Source organism: Cetorhinus maximus, chromosome 19 (genome assembly GCF_964194155.1).
Source record: "Cetorhinus maximus chromosome 19, sCetMax3.hap1.1, whole genome shotgun sequence".
Lineage (NCBI taxonomy): Eukaryota > Metazoa > Chordata > Chondrichthyes > Lamniformes > Cetorhinidae > Cetorhinus > Cetorhinus maximus.
Genome location: NC_135897.1, coordinates 62,909,688 through 62,929,603, shown reverse-complemented (window position 1 = coordinate 62,929,603; position 19,916 = coordinate 62,909,688). Strand labels below are relative to the sequence as shown.

Here is a 19,916-nt window from a genome sequence, read left to right as displayed (position 1 = left end):
AGACAGAGAGGTCAAGGAAGGGAAGGGAAGTGTCAGAGACGGACCATGTGAAAATGATGGAGGGGTGGAAATCGGAAGCAAAATTAATAAATTTTTCCAGGTCCAGACGAGAGCATGAAGCAGCAACCAAAAAGTAATGCCTTATTGCATACAGACCTCAAATCATATTTTCTGAATATTTGGCATTATTTTTTCCATAAAAAAGCTGTCTTTCTGTAATATCCCATTTAGAATGACATCATTGCAAAGGATGTTGTTGCTTAACAATTTCAGCAACTTGTACTTACATTGTAACAGTTCCAAAGAACAGTCATGTTGGGCTCGAAACATTAACTCCGTTTCTTTCTCCACAGATGCTGCCAGACCTGCTGAGTTTTTCCAGCATTTTCTGTTTTTATTTAAGATCTCAAGCATCCACAGTATTTTGCTTGTACTTATATAGTGCCTTTAAGGTAATAAGTCGTCCCAAGATGCTTCATCAGGAACTGCTTCTCCAGTTCATGTTCAAGGCGTGCATATATGTCTGGTTGGGGGTGCATTGTGTTTGGGCTGATTATGCAAGTTTCTATAATTGACAGCCAGCACTCACTATATAGGTTCATATTTGGAAATCAGTCACATGCACAAGGTATCTGTGGCTGTTACAAATATAGTTGTATCTCATGTGAATCACCATCTTCAGCAAAAGACCAGGAAGAAAAATCTTTAAAGGATACATCACAATGTATGTCTAATGAAAATATACAAAGGCAGGAATCGTTGCGGGCGGGATAGAAAATTTGATGGACCAGCAAAAGGTCTGTTGACTTCAGATGGGACAGAAAACTCCTGGCCAAAGTATTAAAAAAGTATGAATTTGTGTATTTCAGTCAATTTTCATATGAAGTCCCAAGTACAGCAAAAGAAAATCAAGTCAGATTATTTTGCGAGATGCAGGATTTAAGAATATTGGTAAATTGACATAATGTTCTTAATGCTACTAACCATCACACTGTGCAGACTGTGATAAGTGTGTGGCTTATTTTGCTGAATTCATACAGTTAAACATTGACTAGTGACTGACCTTGTAACTTGTACTGTGAGGCAAATAAATTATATTATAGAAGAGGAACAAGGGCCCCAAAAATTGCAACAATACTCCAAAGATAGCAATAAAACCAGGACAATGGCAAGATAGCATAGTCAAACAAAATGACAGTCTTATAAAAATTCCTTTCAAAATGTCTTGTGTGAATGAATGTTAAATAAAATGACCATCTTGAATTCTTTGGAAAACAACTTATAAATAAAGATCTAATGAACAACAACTCAATGCATAGCATTAGGTTCCCACCAGAGTTGGGATGGAGCTGGTTGGGGGAGGTGGCCCATATAAAAACCTAACAACATTTGAGTTTGTGGCAGGGCAACAGTGAAGACTATCCAACTGTTAGAAGAACATCTAACTGTCAGAAGACAATGCAGCACTTTAAAAACATCAAACTATTGGAAAATTGCCTAGCTGTCAAAGAACTTGAAGTGACCACACCATCAACTTCTGCTCTGAGAGCAAACAGGGAAATATTCTTTCAACCTCTAATATTGGTGCAGGAGCTGAATATTTTTTTGATCTCTGTATTGTTATAACTGAATTCTAATCTCCTGATACTTTTTTATATTTGATTTAACTACTAATAAATGAGACATTGATTATCATTTGGTGTCATGTCCGAACCTGTTACAAGAGTCAGCAGACATCTAGCAATTGTAAACAGTTGGAAAGAACATCCATGCCAAACATTCATGCATGCATCAGAAATTATACTTCCAAAAAGATATTTGCTACAAACACCAAAGTGGCCATGTAATTTAGTGCTGTGGAACAGCAACTCCTACGCCAAAATATAACAGCTTACATTCCAAACTGATGAACATGACAAACAGACTCAATTGACAAGTTCTGGGACATTAGACCACAGTAACTAACTTTTACTTTCATATTTCAAATATTTAATCTTGACTTCTTGATCATTTGCTTTTCAACGAACAAATTAAATCTCACCTTCTTTGTACCATAAAGAGTTTCCAGAAGCTTTTCCTGCGCATTTTCAAACCGCTGATCCAAGTTGGATGCTGTCTTCTGCACTAAATTCCATATCATGTAATTGTTCAAAATGCTAAGTGATGTAAAACATTGTTAAACATTTAATGATTTAATCTTTAGATGCAATATTTAATAGCACAAACTAAATCAGATAGCTGATTGCTAATTTTCTAAAGTATGTCAAAATTTTAATCTAAGACTGATGCACATAGGTATTATTTAAATATCTAACTTGAAATATAACTGTTTTAATTCAGTTGTTTTATTAATGTAAAACTCAAAATTCACATGACTCCTTCACTATTTGCCTTAATGAGAAAACCAGACACACAGACCATGCTGAGATGCAGAATCCAAATTATATTTATGACATAGCATTTACTATCATGTGACTTGATAATCTATTTACTGCAAAACCCAATAAAGCAGCAGTTATTTGCTAATGTAAACTAAGAAAACATCTAACATGTCATAAATAAATGTCTTGCATATGTGTTTGAACAGTGTAATATGAAAAAAGTCACCCTTCCACAAAAATTCAGCAGAGATTCTTTACAGGCTGCTAAACTGCAATCCTCACTGTGTTTATCATCAACATTTATAATTAGAAGTAATTTAATAGACTAGGCTCTTGAGCAGTAATGGAAAAGTACAGTTTGCAGATGTATCTTTAGTTCATAGTAGATGATGCCTGGCAGACTGTGAATAAGCAGTTCAAAGAAGGAATCTGAGAAGATTCAGACCCACTGGGAAGCACAGTGCAGAGTAAATTACCTGTTCCTCATTGAAGTCGGAGTTTAAAATCAAACTGGGCCAATAAGCTCATCAAAATTAAGTGAATATTTCACTCCAGAAAATATCACAGAGTCAGCAATAGAAAAATGAGACAGGACTGAGCTCAAATGTTACATCCTCATGTTGAAAAGCCTTCTGGGACCTGAACCTTGACCTTAATTGCAACTATCCCTCAGCACCTCACTGCTGCTGAGGAAAGTGTTGGGCAGGCGTTTAAGATCACAAAAATCTAAATTCTGCTGCATTTCTAGCCAGTCTAATATTTACCGCACTGATTCAGGCCCTGAATGAGGCTTACAGTAAAAGAAGGCAGACTGTGTCTCCCAGCCCCTCACCACTTGGGGTTCCCTAACCCCTACATATCCTAATCTTCAGGGAATGTTCAGCCCTCTGATCCTCCATCACAAGGAAGAATTCCCAGCTCTTTCCAACCTCTGATTGCATTGCGAAGGAGTCTCCAGTGCTCGCAACCTCAACACAAACAGGGATCCCCCAGCTCTTATTCCTAGGTTGAAGCCAAGGGAATCCAATGACAACTGGGGACTGTTTCAACATGGCTACATTTTTGCTCCCATTCACTGGACAGTAGTTTTATTTAAATGGTTTTAATTGTAGGTCCTACACATTACTGATCTGGCTAAGTGTGCCACCTGGTACCAGGCCACCCTCCCAACCCCATTAAAAATTGAGGCCTTATTGGCTGAGTATATTTTAGAATGTATTAGCAAACAGCTATGGAACTGTAACCCAATGTAATTAACTGGCAACTGCGAGAAAGTCAAAAAAGACAAGAAAAGTTCAAGGAGACAACTGTGCGTATATAAAAGAGCATAAAAGCGCACAACTCCAAATTACTGAAAACAGGTACTGTAAAGAATAATCAAGGAGAATATACCCTCTGATAGAAAAGGGTTAGTAATGAAAAATGTGCACCATATACACTATTTTATACTTTGAAAGGGAGATTAGTTTGGTTTCATTTTTATATGTATTATTAAAATTGTTTCAAAGCTGAGTTCTGAGGAAGATTAAGAACAGTCAAATTACCACTTTGCTTTGGCTGTTTCAACTCCACTAAAACCAATAAAACTACATGGCTCAAAACTGGAGCAAGTCTGCACCATCTGTTGTTTATAACTGGAGCTAAGATAGCATCCAAGAAATCAATGCAGATGATGGCATCAGAGTGAGATTACATGCAGTGAAATCATTTTCTATACTTTAGTTTGAGAGTCTGACCTCAGATAGGCGAACTTTTACAGGTAACAAGTATGTTAATAATTAAAACAGGCCACACTTCAGGTGCTCTGGCTGATCTAAAACCCAGACGCTATTGCACAGGTTTGATGCAGCAGAAAATATGTTAATGCAGGCATAATCTGTGTCCCCCAATCCTCCAGTGGCAAATTCATGCCATTATTTTCTGGAAAGACAATTAGAATATGCTGCAGCTATTTTAACAGCTGATCGGGAGTTGCATGGCCAATGTCTGATACACGTTGAAAGTACCAGGGCCTAAACTCAGAACACGGCAACAGGTTCTTTAACAGGTACACATTTAAGAGCAATGGTTTGGATCTGATAATGTGGGGGTGGGTTGCAGACTGTACGGGCAGAGTGTCCAGGTTGGATTTAATCTGAGTTATGAGTCTGTCCTGAAAACATAGTATAAATGACATAGCAAGTGCCCCGTGTGATTAGGGTTGTCTTCCCAACTGCATGCATTCTTCATTACCAATGGTCAAACAAGGTTAGCACACAAGCTCAAATGTTAATACAATAATACTATAAATTGGGGGGAAATCAAAACATGCTTGGCTATCAAAATATTTATTTTATTACTTAGCTGAGGTTAAGATTTCAATGAAGTTCTCAAAACAAGTAAGTAAAATGTTACCCTTGGGTATCTTGCTGAGCAATAGAATGCTGATTTTTAAAATTGCATCTGAGTTTTGGTAGCAAGGCTGGCATTTATTGCCCATCCCTATATGCCCTTGAGCAGGCGGTGGCAAGCAACATACAACTGAATGGTTTGCCACCACCTGGGCAGTGTCAACCACATTGCTGTGGGTCTGGGGTCACATATAGTCCAGGCCAGGCAAGGCCAGCAGATTTTTTTTCTCTTTAAGGACATTAGTGAACCAGATGGATTTTTACAAATATCTGGCAGTTTCATGATCATTATAAATGAGACTGGCATTTTATTCCAGAATTATTGATTAACTGAATTTAAATTCCTCCAACTGCTGTGGTGGGATTTGAATCATGGGGTGAATTTTACAGTCCCCCACTGGCGTATTTGAAGGTTGGGGGGGGGGGTGAAATAAAACGGGTGGCCTGCCCACCACCTTCCATCCCACCCCCAGCCTGTCTCTCAATGTGTCAGGCAGCCTGCCTGCCCTTGGGCAGTTGAGGCCGTAAGTGGCCAATTAATGGCTGGCCGCTTAAGGGCCTCATTCTGCCTCTGCTACAATTTCACTTGCAGCTGGGGAGGGCAGAAGCAAGGTGAGTAGCCCGACAGCTTTCACTGCAAGGGCTGCTGTCAGGTAGAAAGGGGGACAGCTCCTTTGGACGGGGGTGTTTGGTGGGGGGGGGGGCGGAGAGCGGTCTCCTGCGCCCATAGGGGGCACCACTGCTCCAAGATTGTAACCACGCCCCCCACCCCCCCAGCACCCAAATGCATTCTGGCCTCTAAAACCCTTCCCTGCAACCCCCACCCCCCCTATCCTTGCTGGGGTCTGCCCAGACAGCCCAACCAAAATCCCTGACCTACCTGAATTCTGGGGTCCGTCACTTCTTCATCTTTGTGGACTGCCTGTCATCTGAGCAGTGGCACTACTTGATTCTGGCGCTGTTGCGACTACAGAGCTGCTTGCCAATCTAATTGGCCGTCAGCTCTCTAGGTCATGACTTGCTCCCAGATGGGGGTGGAAATCCCACCCTAATCCAAATAAGACTGCCCCTCCCCCCGCATATTATCGCTATGGGGCTACCGGTTTCTGGTTGGCACAGCGTCAACAGACTTCTTGGTCAGGGGTGCGGCTAATCCGTCCCCCCATAAAATCCACCTCCATGTCTTTAAAGCATTAGTCCGGGCCTTTGATTTACTAATCCATTAACATTACCACTATGCTACTATACCCCTCCAGTGCCATTCTGTACTGATCTAAGGGGCTGAATGATCACAATGCCGTAAATTCAGCAAACTCAATGTCACCATTGATGTTATTGGCGGGGGAGGGGAGGGTAGCAAATTATGAATGGCACATGTAATGGCATAAGTCACTCACACCATTATGTGCTGGCATTTCTGCACTATTACTAAGGCATGCATTCTCAGTATTTTCAGACCAAATGCCTCTGCAAGTTTCAGTGTCAAATAATTGGTGAGCAGTTACATTTAAGCAAAAGATCGACTTACTGCCCTGTTCTTGCCGAGCAGCATTTTAACTCAGCGGATTCAGGTGACAAATACACCCATTGAAAACAAGTGAGTACTGCCTCAATATATTCAAATCAGGGTTCTGTGATGTAGTGGTGTATTTTTAAATGGCTCATTTTGAAGTTCTGCCAATTGGGACACCCAATGAGGAAAAAAAACTTGTATTATTGGCTTCATAACGACTGATGGTACAACTGGAAGTTGCATGGAATGGTTCTGTCATTTGCAGGCACACGGGTCATTAGGATCTGTGTGCTATAGTGAATAATGTGCTTCAGAGGCAGTTCTGAGCTTGAAGTTCCCTCTGATTTTTTTGTCCCTTTTAGTTACCTTCATTAAGCACTCACTGCTCATCAGATGCGTTTCATTTACTCCTTTCTTAAGAACATGGGAACAGCAAGGGACCATTCAGCCCTTCGAGCCTGCTCCATTCTTCAGTTAGATCATGGTTTCTGCATTTTACCTCCATAAACCTGTCCTAGGTTCACTATCCCTTAACACTTTATCGTAACAAAAATCTATCATTCAGCTTTGAATTTTTCGACTGGCTCAACCTCAGCAACATATTGAGTATAGAGTTACAGATATCCATTCCCCTTTGTGTGAAGGATGCTTCCTGACATCACACCTTAACAGCAGGGCCAGGCAGAGATATCATGGGCCCTGGTGCTTCTCCCATTTCTGTGCCCCTCTTATCACCCTGATTAACCCTCCCCCTCAATTGTGCATATTATTGTTTTACCCCCTTCAAGTTTCACTCATGAATTTTCTTTAATTTAAGCTCTTCATGCTCAATCATAGCCTCCATGTATTTCAAACATGCTTCCTCTGCATACTTCCAAGAAACGTTTGGTATGTGCCACTATACCCTCACCAATGGGGCACCTGACACACTTTACATCAGAAGCATGTGCTGCAAACTCCATTCCGGAACTTTAACAATCCAACTTCAGCCCCAGCATTTGTTCCTTTCTATTTGTGAATCTTGCTAAGTGAAAACCGGGTGTCAAAATTCCCTACACAACATTGAGTACAAAAGTACTTCACAACAGCTGAGAGAAGCACTCTTGTGGGTTTCTGAAAGGCACTTTATAAACCAAATGGCAGGCAAAGTGGAACCAGGGCCACACCGTCGAGGGAGGAGAACAGGAAGGGCCTTTTGGGTTAAACTTAACATAGATGCACAAGGCACTATACCTTACCTTGCCCTCCAGCTGTGAAAGACACCCTACTGGCAGGTAAAGTGGAACCAGGACCACACCATTTGTTGGGGGGGCGGGGGGGGAGGTCAGGAAAGGCAAGAGCTAAAGCCGCCATCAAGAGAGGAGAGGATGGGAAGCCCCACACCATGGAGGGAAGCTATGAAGAGACAGGGTCACAGCCTCCATCGAGGAAGGAGTTCGTGAAGGGCCACACAAACAAGGGATGAGGTTGGGAAGGGCTACACCAGGGGCAGGAGGTCGGGAAAGGCTTTATAGGGGTAAAATCTAATGTCGACGCACTAGGCGCTTTACCTTACCTTGTGCTCCAGCCAGATCTGAAGAGTGAATAAAGTAACTTCTGCCACAACGCCCAACAGAAACAGAACAGTCCACAAGGTAAGCAAGAAAGGAGGAGCTGGGAAATCTGGCGTGTCCAACTTGGCCTTGTTCAGAACAACAGCAATCACTGGCTGAGTAGCCTATCAACCAGGATGGTCTATGCGTCAGATTGACCACTTTGGTCAGTGTCCTAGAGCATGGGCCCCAGTGTTTTGCAGCCTGAGTACTCCCTCCTCCTGAGCCCTGCTTAACAGTCAAGCTCTATTTTTAAGGTTATGCCCCCTTGTTCTGGACTGCACACCCCCAACCGCCCCCCCAACCTACCAACCCTGCTTTCACCGCCTATATTTCTACCTGTAGTGCTAAAACTCCTTGGCGTCCCAATGCTTGATGTAACTGCTTTTGCGGAGCAAGCAATTTTCTTCTCATGGCTGAGCCTCTTAATTCCATATCTTCATCTTGCTCTGTACAACTGGGAGGGGACCGCAACCTTCAGCGGCTGCATCATGGGCTGCCCCTGCCACCAGTAAATGCTGCTGCTCACTATTTGCAGATACCTCCAACTTGGAAAAGGGAATGCAAATTTGCTTTAAATAGGCCTCTGGCTGACACATCAGAAATTGCATTCTTAAAGTGGGCAGATTTTCCATTATGTCAGCCAATTGGTTGGGAAGTCTATATGTGAGATTATAATAATGTCTGGGAGTCCCAGATCTGTTTAATGGAGAAGCAGCTGTGTTTATTCTCACCTGTTATCCACCCCCCAAAAACCTACCTGCAGTTAAAATCTTAATCTCAAATGAAAACCTAAAGATGCTTTTTGGGGGGCGATTTTACTTAGCAAACTTCAGCTTTCAAAATCTAATCTGCACATTTTATATGTTAGCAAATAATTACACAACTACTTTATTAATTTCTGTTGTCTTAAGTTTGACTCCCTCTTATGCAAATTACACAATCGCGCAAAGCACTATGTACCAACTAACAAGCTATCTGCAATTACCTCTTGTCAGTATTATTAATAAGATCAGACACCAACTGCAGATATTCCTTGGCATAGACAACAACTGGTTCAGTTTCATTCAGGTCCAGAGGCGCCAGTCCAAATGATAAATAATCCAACCAGTCAATGGTGGGTGCTAAATTCTGAAGGGGAAAAAAACACAAGGAAGCTCCATCATTGAAAAACTGCAAAATATAAACAAGTTCCGTTCCATTTTGCCAAATTACCAAGTTGGTCCAAAGAGAAGTGAGTTTATTGGAGATAACAACTAAATAATTTGAAACTATTCACTCTATTTTTAATAATTATTGTTTAGTTAGTTTCCATTAATATACTGCAGTTATAAACAAATCTTGCCAACTTATCCAACATTACCCAAAACTCACCTTATTCCCAACTTCAGTTTGATATAATTCCTCTTTGATGTATTTGGGGACCATGAATTCCAATAGTGCCCCAGGGTTTTCTGTTGCAGCCATCAAAATATCAGTAGAGAAAGTCAATGAAAAGACAGTCCCCTTCACCACAAATAATTACAGGTACCATGGCAATTTAGTGAACATGCATAGCAAGAGCTGGCATACATTGAGCATGACAACCTGCACTGCAGTGCTACTAAACTGCTAATGCTTATAACACAGCTACATCTATCTCTCATCCCTCTCTCCTTTTTCTACATTAATAGGACAACTCCTAGATTATTGAAATAAAAACAAAATGCGGAAAAACTCAGCAGGTCTGACAGCATCTGTAGCGAGAGATTACTGATCTCCTAGATTATTGATCTGACCGACACCAGAGTTCAAATTCCACTGCAGCAGGTGGGGAGTTTAAATTCAGCTAACTAAATGAAACTGGAATAAAAAGCTAGTATCAGTAGTAATAACCATGAAACTATTGGGTTGTCATGAAATCCCATCTGGTTCATTATCATCCTTCAGGGAAAGAAATCTGTTATCCCTACCCAATCTGGCATTTATATGATTCCAAACCCACAGCAATGTGGTTGCCTCTTAGCTGCCCTCCGAAATGGCCTAGCAAGCCACTCAGTTGTATCAAGCCACTATGAACAAGTCTAATACCACCCAGTTGGGCCACCAGGCATTGAACTAGGCACTGGACATGAAAAACACCAAGCTCAGTCAGTCCTGCAAAGTCCTCCTCACTAACACCTGGGGACTTATGTCAAAATTGGGAGAGTTGTCCCACAGACTACTCTGCGTCTCTCTCTCCACAGATGTTGTCAGACCTGCTGAGTTTTTCCAGCGTGTTTTGTTTTCGTTTCAGATTTCTAGCATCGGCAGTATTTTGCCTTTACTCAAGCAACAGTCTGATATAGTCATACTCACCAAATTATACCTTTCAGCCAATGTCTCAGACTCCTTCATTACCACCCATGGGTATGTACTGTCTGTCCAATAAGACAGATCAACTGGCACAGCGGTATACTGTCAGGAGTGAGTGGCCCTAGGAGTCCTCAATGTTGGCTTCAGAACCCTTGAAGTCTCATGGCATTAGCTCAAACTTTAGGGAGGAAATGTGCAGATTACCACCTAGTCCCTTCCCTCTTCTGATAAATCAGTACTCTTCCATGTTGGACACCACTTGGAAGAAGCGTTTAGGGTATCAAAAGCACAGAATGTACTCTGGGTAGGGGACTTCACTGTCCATCACCAACAGTGGCTTGGCAATATCACTACTGAATGAGCTGGTCATGTCCTCAAGGACATAGCTCAGACTGGGCCTGCAGCATGTGCTGAGAGAACCAACATGAGGGAAAAACCTATTTGACTTTATCCTCATCGATCTACCTGTCACAGATGCATCTATCCATGACAGTGTTACTGGACATGATCACCAGACAGTCCTTGCAGAGACAAAGTCCCATCTACACACTGAGGACACACTCCACCATCTTGTGCGATGCTACCACAGTGGTAAATGGTATAGATTTAGAACAAATCTAACTCCTCAAATCTGGCCACTCATGAGGTGCTGTAGGCCATCAGTAGAAATAGAATTGTACACAACCACAATCTGTAACTTCATGGCCCAGTACATCCCTCACTCTAACATTACCATCAAGCCAAGTGATCAACCCTGGTTCAATAAGCAGTATAGAAGAGCTTACCAGAAACAGCACCATGTAGGTATACCAAAACTGAGGTGCACACCTGATGAAGCTACAAAGCAAGATATATGCATATTAATCAGCAGAAGCAGCATGCTGCAAACAAAGTTAAATGATCCCACAACTAATGGATCAGAGCAAAGCTCTACAGTCCTGCCACATCCAGTCATGAATGGTGGTGGACAATTAAACAACAAATGAGAGGAGGCTCCATGAACACCCTTAATGATAGGGAGCGCAACATGTGGGGACAACAGACATGGGATCATAGGACTTAGGAGCAGGACTAGGCCATTCAGCCCCTTCGAGCCTGCTCCACCATTCAATGGGATCATGGCTGATCTGGTTGTGGTCTCAACTCCATTTTGCCATTTACCCCCCCATAACCCTTGACTCCCTTGTCTATCAGAAATCTGTCTAACAGACAAGGCTGAAGCGTTCGTAACCAGCTTCAGCCACAAATAACAAGTGCATGATCCATCTCAGATGCCTCGTGGATTCCCACCATTTCAGAAGCTAGTCTTCAGCTAATTTGATTCGCTCCATATGATGTCAAGAAACGGTTGAGTGCACTAGATATAGTCAAGGCTATGGGCCTCAACAACATCCCAGCTGTTGTGTTGAAGACCTGCACTCCATAACTAGCCCTACCATTAGCCAAGCTGTTCCATCACTGGCACCTAATCAACAAAATGGAAAATTACCCAGGTATGTTCTAACCACAAAAAAAGAGGAAAATTAAAATCCAGCCACTTATCACCACATCTGCCTACTATTAATCATCAGTAAAGTGATAGATGTCATTGACAATGTTATCAAGCTTCTTTTACTCACCAGCAACCTGCATATTTATACTCACTTTGGGTTCAAAAGGACCATTTGACTCCAGACCATATTATAACCTTAGCCCAAGCATGGATCAAAGAGCTAAATTCCAGAAGTGAAGTGAGAGTAAGAACATAAGAAATAGGAACAGGAGTTGACCATTCGGCCCCTCGAGCCTGCTCTGCCATTCAATAAGATCATGGCTGATCTTCATGTGTTTCGATCTCCACATTCCCATCTAACCCCAATAACCTTTGATTCCCTTGCCTGACAAGAATCTAACTACCTCTGCCTTAAAAATATTCAATGACCCCGCCTCCACCACCTTCTGAGGCAGAAAATTCCAAAGTCGCACAACCCTCTGAGAGAAAAAAAATTCTCCTCATTTCTGTCCTAAAAGGGTAACCCCTAATTTTAAAAACAGTGCACCCTAGTTCTAGACTTACCTACAAGAGGAAACATCCTTTCGACATCCACCTTGTCAAGGCCGTTCAGGATCTTGTACGCTTCAATCAAATCATCTCTCACTCTTCTAAACTTCAGTGGAAACAGACCCAGTCTGTCCAACCTTTCCTCATAAGACAACCCACTCGTTCCAGGTATCAATCTAGTAAACCTCCTTTGAACTGCCTCCAATGCATTTACATCCTTCCTTAAATAAGGAGGCCAAAACTACACACAATATTCGAAGTACAGTCTCACCAATGCCCTGTATAACTGAAGCATAACATTCTTACTTTTATGTTCAATCCCTCGTGTAATAAAGGATAGCGTTCCATTTGCCTTCTTAATTACTTGCTGTACCTGCATACTTTTTGTGACTTATACTAGAACACTGGATCCCACTGCACTTCAGAATTATGCAGCCATTCTCCATTTAATTAATACTCTGCTTTTTTGTTCTTTCTGCTAAAGTGAACAACATCACATTTTCCCACATTAAACTCCATTTGCCAGATCTTTGCCCGCTCACTCAACCTATCTATATCCATCTGCAACCTCATGTCATCTTCACAACATACTTTCCCACCTATCTCTGTGTCATCTGCAAATTAAGCTACCATGTCTTCACTCCCCTCATCTAGGTCATTGATGTAAATTTTAAAAAGTTGAGGCCCCAGTATAAACTTCTGTGGAACTCCACTCGTCACATCTTGCCAATCTTAAAAAAAACCATTTATGCATACTCTCTGCTTTCTGCCAGCCAATCTTCTATCCATACTAATATGTTACCCACCACACCATGCACTTTTATTTTCTGTAATAATCTTTGATGCAGCACCTTATTTGGAAATCCAAGTACAGTGCGTCTACAAGCTCCCCTTTATCCACTGTGCATGTTACACCTTCAAAAAACTCCAATAAGTTGTTTAAACATGATTTTCTTTTCACAAAACCATGCTGACTCTTCCCTATTGCCTTGAGCTCTTCTAAGTGCCCAGCTATAACCTCCTTAATGATTGATTCTAATAACTCCCCTACAATAGACATCAAGCTAACTGGCCTATAGTTTCCTGTTTTCTGCCTCCCTCCCTACTTGAATAGAGGGGTTATATTTGCTACTTTCCAATCTGATGCAATCTTTCCAGAATCTAGCGAATTTTGGAAAATTAACACCAGCGCATCGACTACCTCATTAGCCACCTCTTTTAAGACCCTAGGATGTAGTCCATCAGGACCCGGGGACTTGCCAGCCCGCAGCTCCATCAGTTTGCTCAGTACTGTTTCCCTGGTGATTTCAATTTCACCAAGTTCCTTTCTCCAGTTCACCACCTGATTTGCAGCTATTACTGGAATGTTTTTTGTACCCTTTATGGTGAGCACAGAAGCAAAATATTTGTTAATTTCTTCCGCCATTTCCTTATTGTCTACTATTAACTCCCCACTGTCACTCTCTCGAGGACCAACACTCACTTTACTTACTCTTTTCCTTTTTAAGTACCTGTAGAAACTCTTGCTATCCGTTTTTACATTTCTAGCTAGCTTCCTCTCATACTCTAGTTTCTTTCTCCTGATTAACCTTTTAGTCATTCTCTGCCGTTCTTTATATTCTGTCCAATCTTCTGTCCTGTCACTCATCTTTGCGGAGTTGCATGCTTTTTCCTTAAGTTTGATGCTTTCCTTAACACCTTTAGTTAACCACGGATTGTGGGTCCTCCCCTTAGAATTTGTCCTTATTGTAGGAATGTACTTATTCTGAATACTCTGAAATATCCCCTTAAATGTCTGCCACTGCTTCTCTATCGATCTATCCTCTAGCCTAGTTTCCCAGTTCACTTCAGATAGCTCAGCTTTCATCCCCACATAGTTGCCCTTATTTAAGTTTAAGATACTAGTCTTAAACCCACTCTTCTCCCTTTCAAACAGGATGTAAAATTCAATCATATTGTGGTCGCTGCTACTTAAGGGTGCCTTTACTCTGAGGTCATTAATTAATCCTGTCATGTAACACAATACCAATTCTAATATAACCTGCTCTCTGGTTGGTTCCAGGACATGCTGCTCTAAGAAACTCTCTAGAAAGCATTCTAAGAACTCCTCATCCAGGCTACTACCGCCAATCTGATTTTTCCAGTTTATATGTAGATTAAAATCACCCATGATTATTGCCATCCCTTTGTCACAAGCACACATTAATTTCTCTTGAATACTTTGTCCTGCACTGTGGCCACAGGGGCCTGTAGACCAATCCCGCTAATGATTTTTTCCCCCTATTCCACTATTCTTCATCTCCACTCGAACCAATTCTAAATCTTGATCTCCTGAACCAAGTTCATCTCTAACTATTGCACCAATGCTCTCTTTGATTAACAGTATTACCCCTCCACCTTTACCTAGCTTCCTATTCTTCTTGAATGTCATGTACACTTCAATATTAAGAACTCAATCTTTGTTGCCCTGCAGCCATGTCTTCGTAATTGTTATCAGATCATATTTATTTACTTCAATGCAGGCCATCAAATCATTTACTTTGATATGAATGCAACGTGCATTCAGATAAAGTGCCTTCAGTTTTGTCTTTTAGTTACCTTTGTAACATCTAGTTTTGATTGTTGATGTATTCTTAGGTTTTTTTCTCTCAGTGACTGTTCTTAACATCACAGTAGCATTTGACCAAGTGTAGCATCAAGGAGCCTGAGTAAAAGTGAAGTCAATGGGAATCAGGCTTAAAATTCTCCATTGTCTGGAGTCATCCTTCTCAAGTAGGAAAATGGCTGTGTTTGAAGGCCAATTATCTCAGCCCCAGAACAATGCTGCAGGAGTTCTTCAGGGCAGTGTCCTAGATCTAACCATCTTCAGATGTTTGATCAGAAATGTTTCTGCTATCGTCAGGTCAGAAGTGAAGATGTTTACTGATGATTGCACAATGTTCAGTTGCATTTGCAATTCCTCAGATAATGAAGCAGTCTGTGCCCACATGCAGCAGGTTCTGGGCAACATTAAGACATAGACTGTTATGTGGCAAATAATATTGTGATACAGAAGTGCCAGAAATGACCATCTCCAACAAGAGAGAATCTAACCTTAACTCTCCCTTTGACATTCAAGGGCACTACTATCACTGAATCCACTACCATCAACATTGTGGAGAGGGTTCACCATTGACCAGAAACTTGTCTGGACCAGCCACATAAAAACCACCAGGGCTGTGATGGAATATTCTCACATTCCCAAATGTGCAGCGTGCCAGTAGCACTCAAGAATTTAAAACCATCCAGCACAAAGCAGCCTGTTTCATTGGCGCCCCATCTACCACATTAAACATTCACCCCCTCCACCACCAGCAAACCATTGCTGCAGTATGTACCATCTACATGATACACTGCAGCAACTCACTAAGGCTTCTTCGACAACACTTTCCAAACACTTTATCTCCTACCACCTAGAAGGACAAGGACAGAAGGTGCATGGGAACACCACCACCTGCAAGTTCCCCTCCAGGTCACACACCATCCTGACTGGAACTATGCTGCTACTCCTTCATTGTCACTGGGTCAAAAGCCTGGAGCTCCCTACCTAACAGCACTGTGGGTGTACCTACATCACAGGGACAGCAGGGGTGCAAGTAAGGGGTTCACCACCACCTTCTCAAAATAATTGGAAATGGCCTTGCCTGCCACTCCCAAACAAAATGGATTAAAAAAAAACTCAAGTCACTGAAGTCAGACAGACTGATGAAGATAACCATCACTGCATCTTACCCGGCCAAGCTCCACCGCATGACTTATATAGTGAGTTCAAGGGGATTCCATTTTTTTTTTATTTGTTCATTCGAATCGAATCGTTCATTTGTAGGCCAGCATTTATTGCCCATCCCTAACTGCCCTTCCCCTTGTTCAGAGGGCATTTAAGAGTCAACCACATTGTTGTGGGTCTGGAGTCACATGTAGGCCAGACCAGGTAAGGATGGCAGACTTCATTCCTTAAAGGGAATTAGTGAACCAGATGGGTTTTTACAACAATCGACAATGGTTTCATGGTCATCATTAGACTTTTAATTCCAGATTTTTATTGAATTCAAATTCCATCATCTGCCGTGGTGGGATTTGAACCCATGTCCCCAGAGCTTTACACTGGATCTCTGGATTACTCATCCAGCGACAATACCACTACATTATTACCTCCCCTAATTGAAGGGCCATCTCATGTCCTTTTGAAGAGAAACAAGAATGCAGACTTCTGCATCCTAGCCAATAAAAGAAAGATGACTGCGGCACACCAGCAATTGCTGAATTCATCGGACTGTCAGCCAGGGAATTTCCAAAACATTTCAGAGGCTATTATGAAGTCCATTGCCAACTTGTGGTTTCAATGAATACCATCAACACTCTGCAGTCAGCCATGGAATGTATCATCATGACAATGGACATTACCATTTACCCCCACAAATCTCATGCCAAGGTTATATAGGGAAATTTGGATAATCCTTGCAGAATTTCTAGGCCCAAGTATTTTACAGTGCTTTCAAATCTGGGTAAATCATCTACTTCAAATACATCCTGAGGCAAGGACAGACAGGTTTTACAATGGCTTGTTTCTGACAACCCCAGGAAGCATCTGTAACATCATGCAGTTTGCAATGCTTATGTATCAGGAAAGGAGCAAACTCCATGCTTAGAAGGGGCAACATCTTCATCACTTTCCCTGCGGAAAGGACAAAACAGAGAGCTTTCACAGAATGCCAGTGTTCCATGAAGGCAAAAATGGTATTCACGTGGGCATCAGGGTTTTTTTAATCAATCCTACAGCCGTTAAGAAGCAAGGACAGTTTGCATCAGTTAAATGAGGTAGTAGTTGTCCACAGAAACATTATTTTCTAGGTCTCTTGTTGTTATCCAGGAAATAGCCATGATGTTTTCAATGTCCACAGTATCCTACATTATTTGAAACGAAAACACTGAAAGGGTGGTTTTAGGAAATGAGAGGCAATCTTGGCATCCATGGCTCCTGGCCCCACTAAGAAAACCCCAGAATAGCAGAGCACCACCTCAGTTTGGAACCCCCTAAGAAAAGAGGCCAGGCACAATTAAAGAACGTATCCAAAAGAGCAATGGTAGAGTGCAATGCTTGAAAAAGTATCTTTCAGAGGGTACAACAGTTACAAGCATAGGTTTGGGCCCCACAAGAAATGTGAACAACATTAATGAGTATAATTATGCTCACCTTGCTCTTGATACCAATAAATTTCTTTCTCATTTGCAGCCAAGTATGATGGGCCTGGGTAACTGCATTGACTGCACGAGCAATCTCCCTCCATGGCAGCTAGTATCTGTGCTTTTGCTGGAAGATGTCCTTCAGCCCAAATAGGTTGTCTATTTCATTGCACCTCCTACAGCAAGACTTCCAACTCTTCAGCATCAAATAGAGTTTTACCCACATATCACTACTGAACAATTAGCCAACTTTCCTGCCATTACCACAAATTCCCACTTTTTATAGCAAGCTGCAGCATTCAAGAACTTCTTTTAAATCCAAATATTACAGGGCTCCTTTGCCAAAAACACTGATATTTGGAGCACATGACATAACATGGTTTAATACAATTAAACTGAAGCTTTGGCATGACAAATGCGGAATAACAGTTTCATTGCCACACGAGAAAAGTTTTAGAATTGCGTTTCAATTTCCCAGTAATTTTATGGTGTCAATATGATGTAATTGTTTCTTAAATTTCCAACTTATTGCTGTTGTTCAGAAATGCAACAGAAAATATCCAATTTGAACCAAGGCCATTGTACTTATGTACCTGCAAATCTGTAATGGTCATCTTGTGGTATATTTTCTCTTCGTCCCTACGTTCATCCTGTGGAACTGTGATATTTGCAAGAATAGTTTCAAACTCCAATATTTGCTGCATCTGAGTGTAGGTTGAATTACGTTCTCCTCCCAGAAGTACACACAGTTCAACCATATAATCCAGGTATGCGTTCAGTACCTACAAAACATTTAAGAAAGTGCAGTACACAAGATAAAGCACATCGAACAAAATCAGGACATCTATAAATGTCCAAGACAACAACTCAATTGGCTACTATACAGGCTTAGATCTCCCCACTGGGTAGAACTGTAAATGAGCTTGCCTAAAGTGAAGTATAACATTGGTAGGGGCTTCCATGATGCCAATGCTGCCATAGCATCTAGGTCAGTGTGTACAGTGATATCAAAGTATACAGCAGAGCCGGCCGGGGGGGGGGGGGGGGGGGGGGGGGGGGGGGGGGGGGGTTCTTCCTCCTACTCCCCGATAGTTGACGAGGAAGCAGAAGGCAGGCAGGCCCTGACCACCTCTGCTGCCAAGGTTCTATGCTAATAGAGACAGGAGGGAGAAATTCCACAAGACATCATCTCAACATCTGCTCCAACTGTACTGGCAAAAGGGGTCCAAAATAAGGGCAATTTTGCAGCAGCTGATTTACATTGAATTTCAAAGTCTGATATACAACGTCAGTGCCTGAACACTAAAATCAGGCATATGATGTTTCGTTGTAGTTTCAGCTCCCAATAGTGCTCTCCTCGCTACTTAATGAAATTTCCAAATGGCACAGTTCATCTGGAAATACCTCTTCAGCTAAATTTTACAAGTCCAAGTTCACATCACTTCCTAAAATTATGCATACAATATATTTGCATACATAATCAAAAAAATGGACCTGTTATTTGACACAAGGGTTTTTAAAAAACTTTCCATTCACTTGCTTACATATCGTAAAAATCTTATTGAATTTGGTCAGTTAGTAAGCAATTGGAAACTGCATGTCAAATAGTCACAAATTAAGGTAGGTCACCAATATATAATTAGACATATGTTCAGATCTACATATAGCTTACACATTTAAACTAAATCAAAATAATTTTTACTACTCCTTGCACCCGCCATCTCCTTTCCCCACTGCAAAAAACCTTTAAGATGAAAAGATATAAATAGAAATAAATTTGCACCTTAATTTTGCTATGATACATTACCTTTTCATTAGCTGTTTTGTTTAGGTAGTAATCACGAGATGGAAGAAACAAGCCTGATTGATCAACCTGAAAGAGAAAATAAAAGCCACAATTTTTTTAAGTCATTCATGGAATGTGGGAATCAATTTACTAATTGCTTGTCCCCAAGTGCCCTTGAGAAGGTGGAAGTGAGCCACTTTCTTGAACTGCTGCAGTCCATATGGTATAGGTACATCCACAGTGCTGTTAGGTAGGCAGTTCCAGGACTTTAACCCAGAAGATGAGGGAATATTTCCAAGTCAGGATGATGTGTGATTTGGAGGGGAACTTGTAGGTGGTGTTCCCATGCCTCTGCTGCCTTTGTTCTGCATAGTGACAGAGGTCACATGTTTGAAGCTGCTGTCAAAGACTTGGTGAGTTGCTGCTGTGTATTTTGTAGATAGCACACAGTGCCACAGTTACAGTGCCATAGTTGTGGAGGGAGTGACTGTCTAAGGTGGTAGATGGGTGAAAATCAACTAGGCTGCTTTTTTCTATATGGTGTTGTGAGTGTTGCGTTCATCCAGGCAAGTGTAGAATATTCCATCACACTGCTGACTTGTGCCTTGGAGATAGATGGTGGAAAGGATTTGGGAAGTCAGGTGGTAAATTACTCA

General features: G+C 41.6%; 1 protein-coding gene across 4 annotated transcripts in view; it reads right to left on the bottom strand.

Annotated features, from left to right (window-relative positions):
* Positions 1-19,916, bottom strand: part of ece2b (endothelin converting enzyme 2b) — a 281,119-nt gene that overhangs the window by 27,131 nt on the left and 234,072 nt on the right. For all 4 annotated transcript variants that reach the window (XM_078563943.1, XM_078563944.1, XM_078563946.1 and 1 more), the window contains exons 7-10: positions 19,282-19,347; positions 18,068-18,256; positions 8,865-9,007; positions 2,042-2,156 (exon numbers count right to left, since the gene is read on the bottom strand). In XM_078563943.1, coding sequence (XP_078420069.1) covers positions 2,042-2,156; positions 8,865-9,007; positions 18,068-18,256; positions 19,282-19,347 — 513 coding nt within the window. The remainder of the gene's footprint in view (positions 1-2,041; positions 2,157-8,864; positions 9,008-18,067; positions 18,257-19,281; positions 19,348-19,916) is intronic.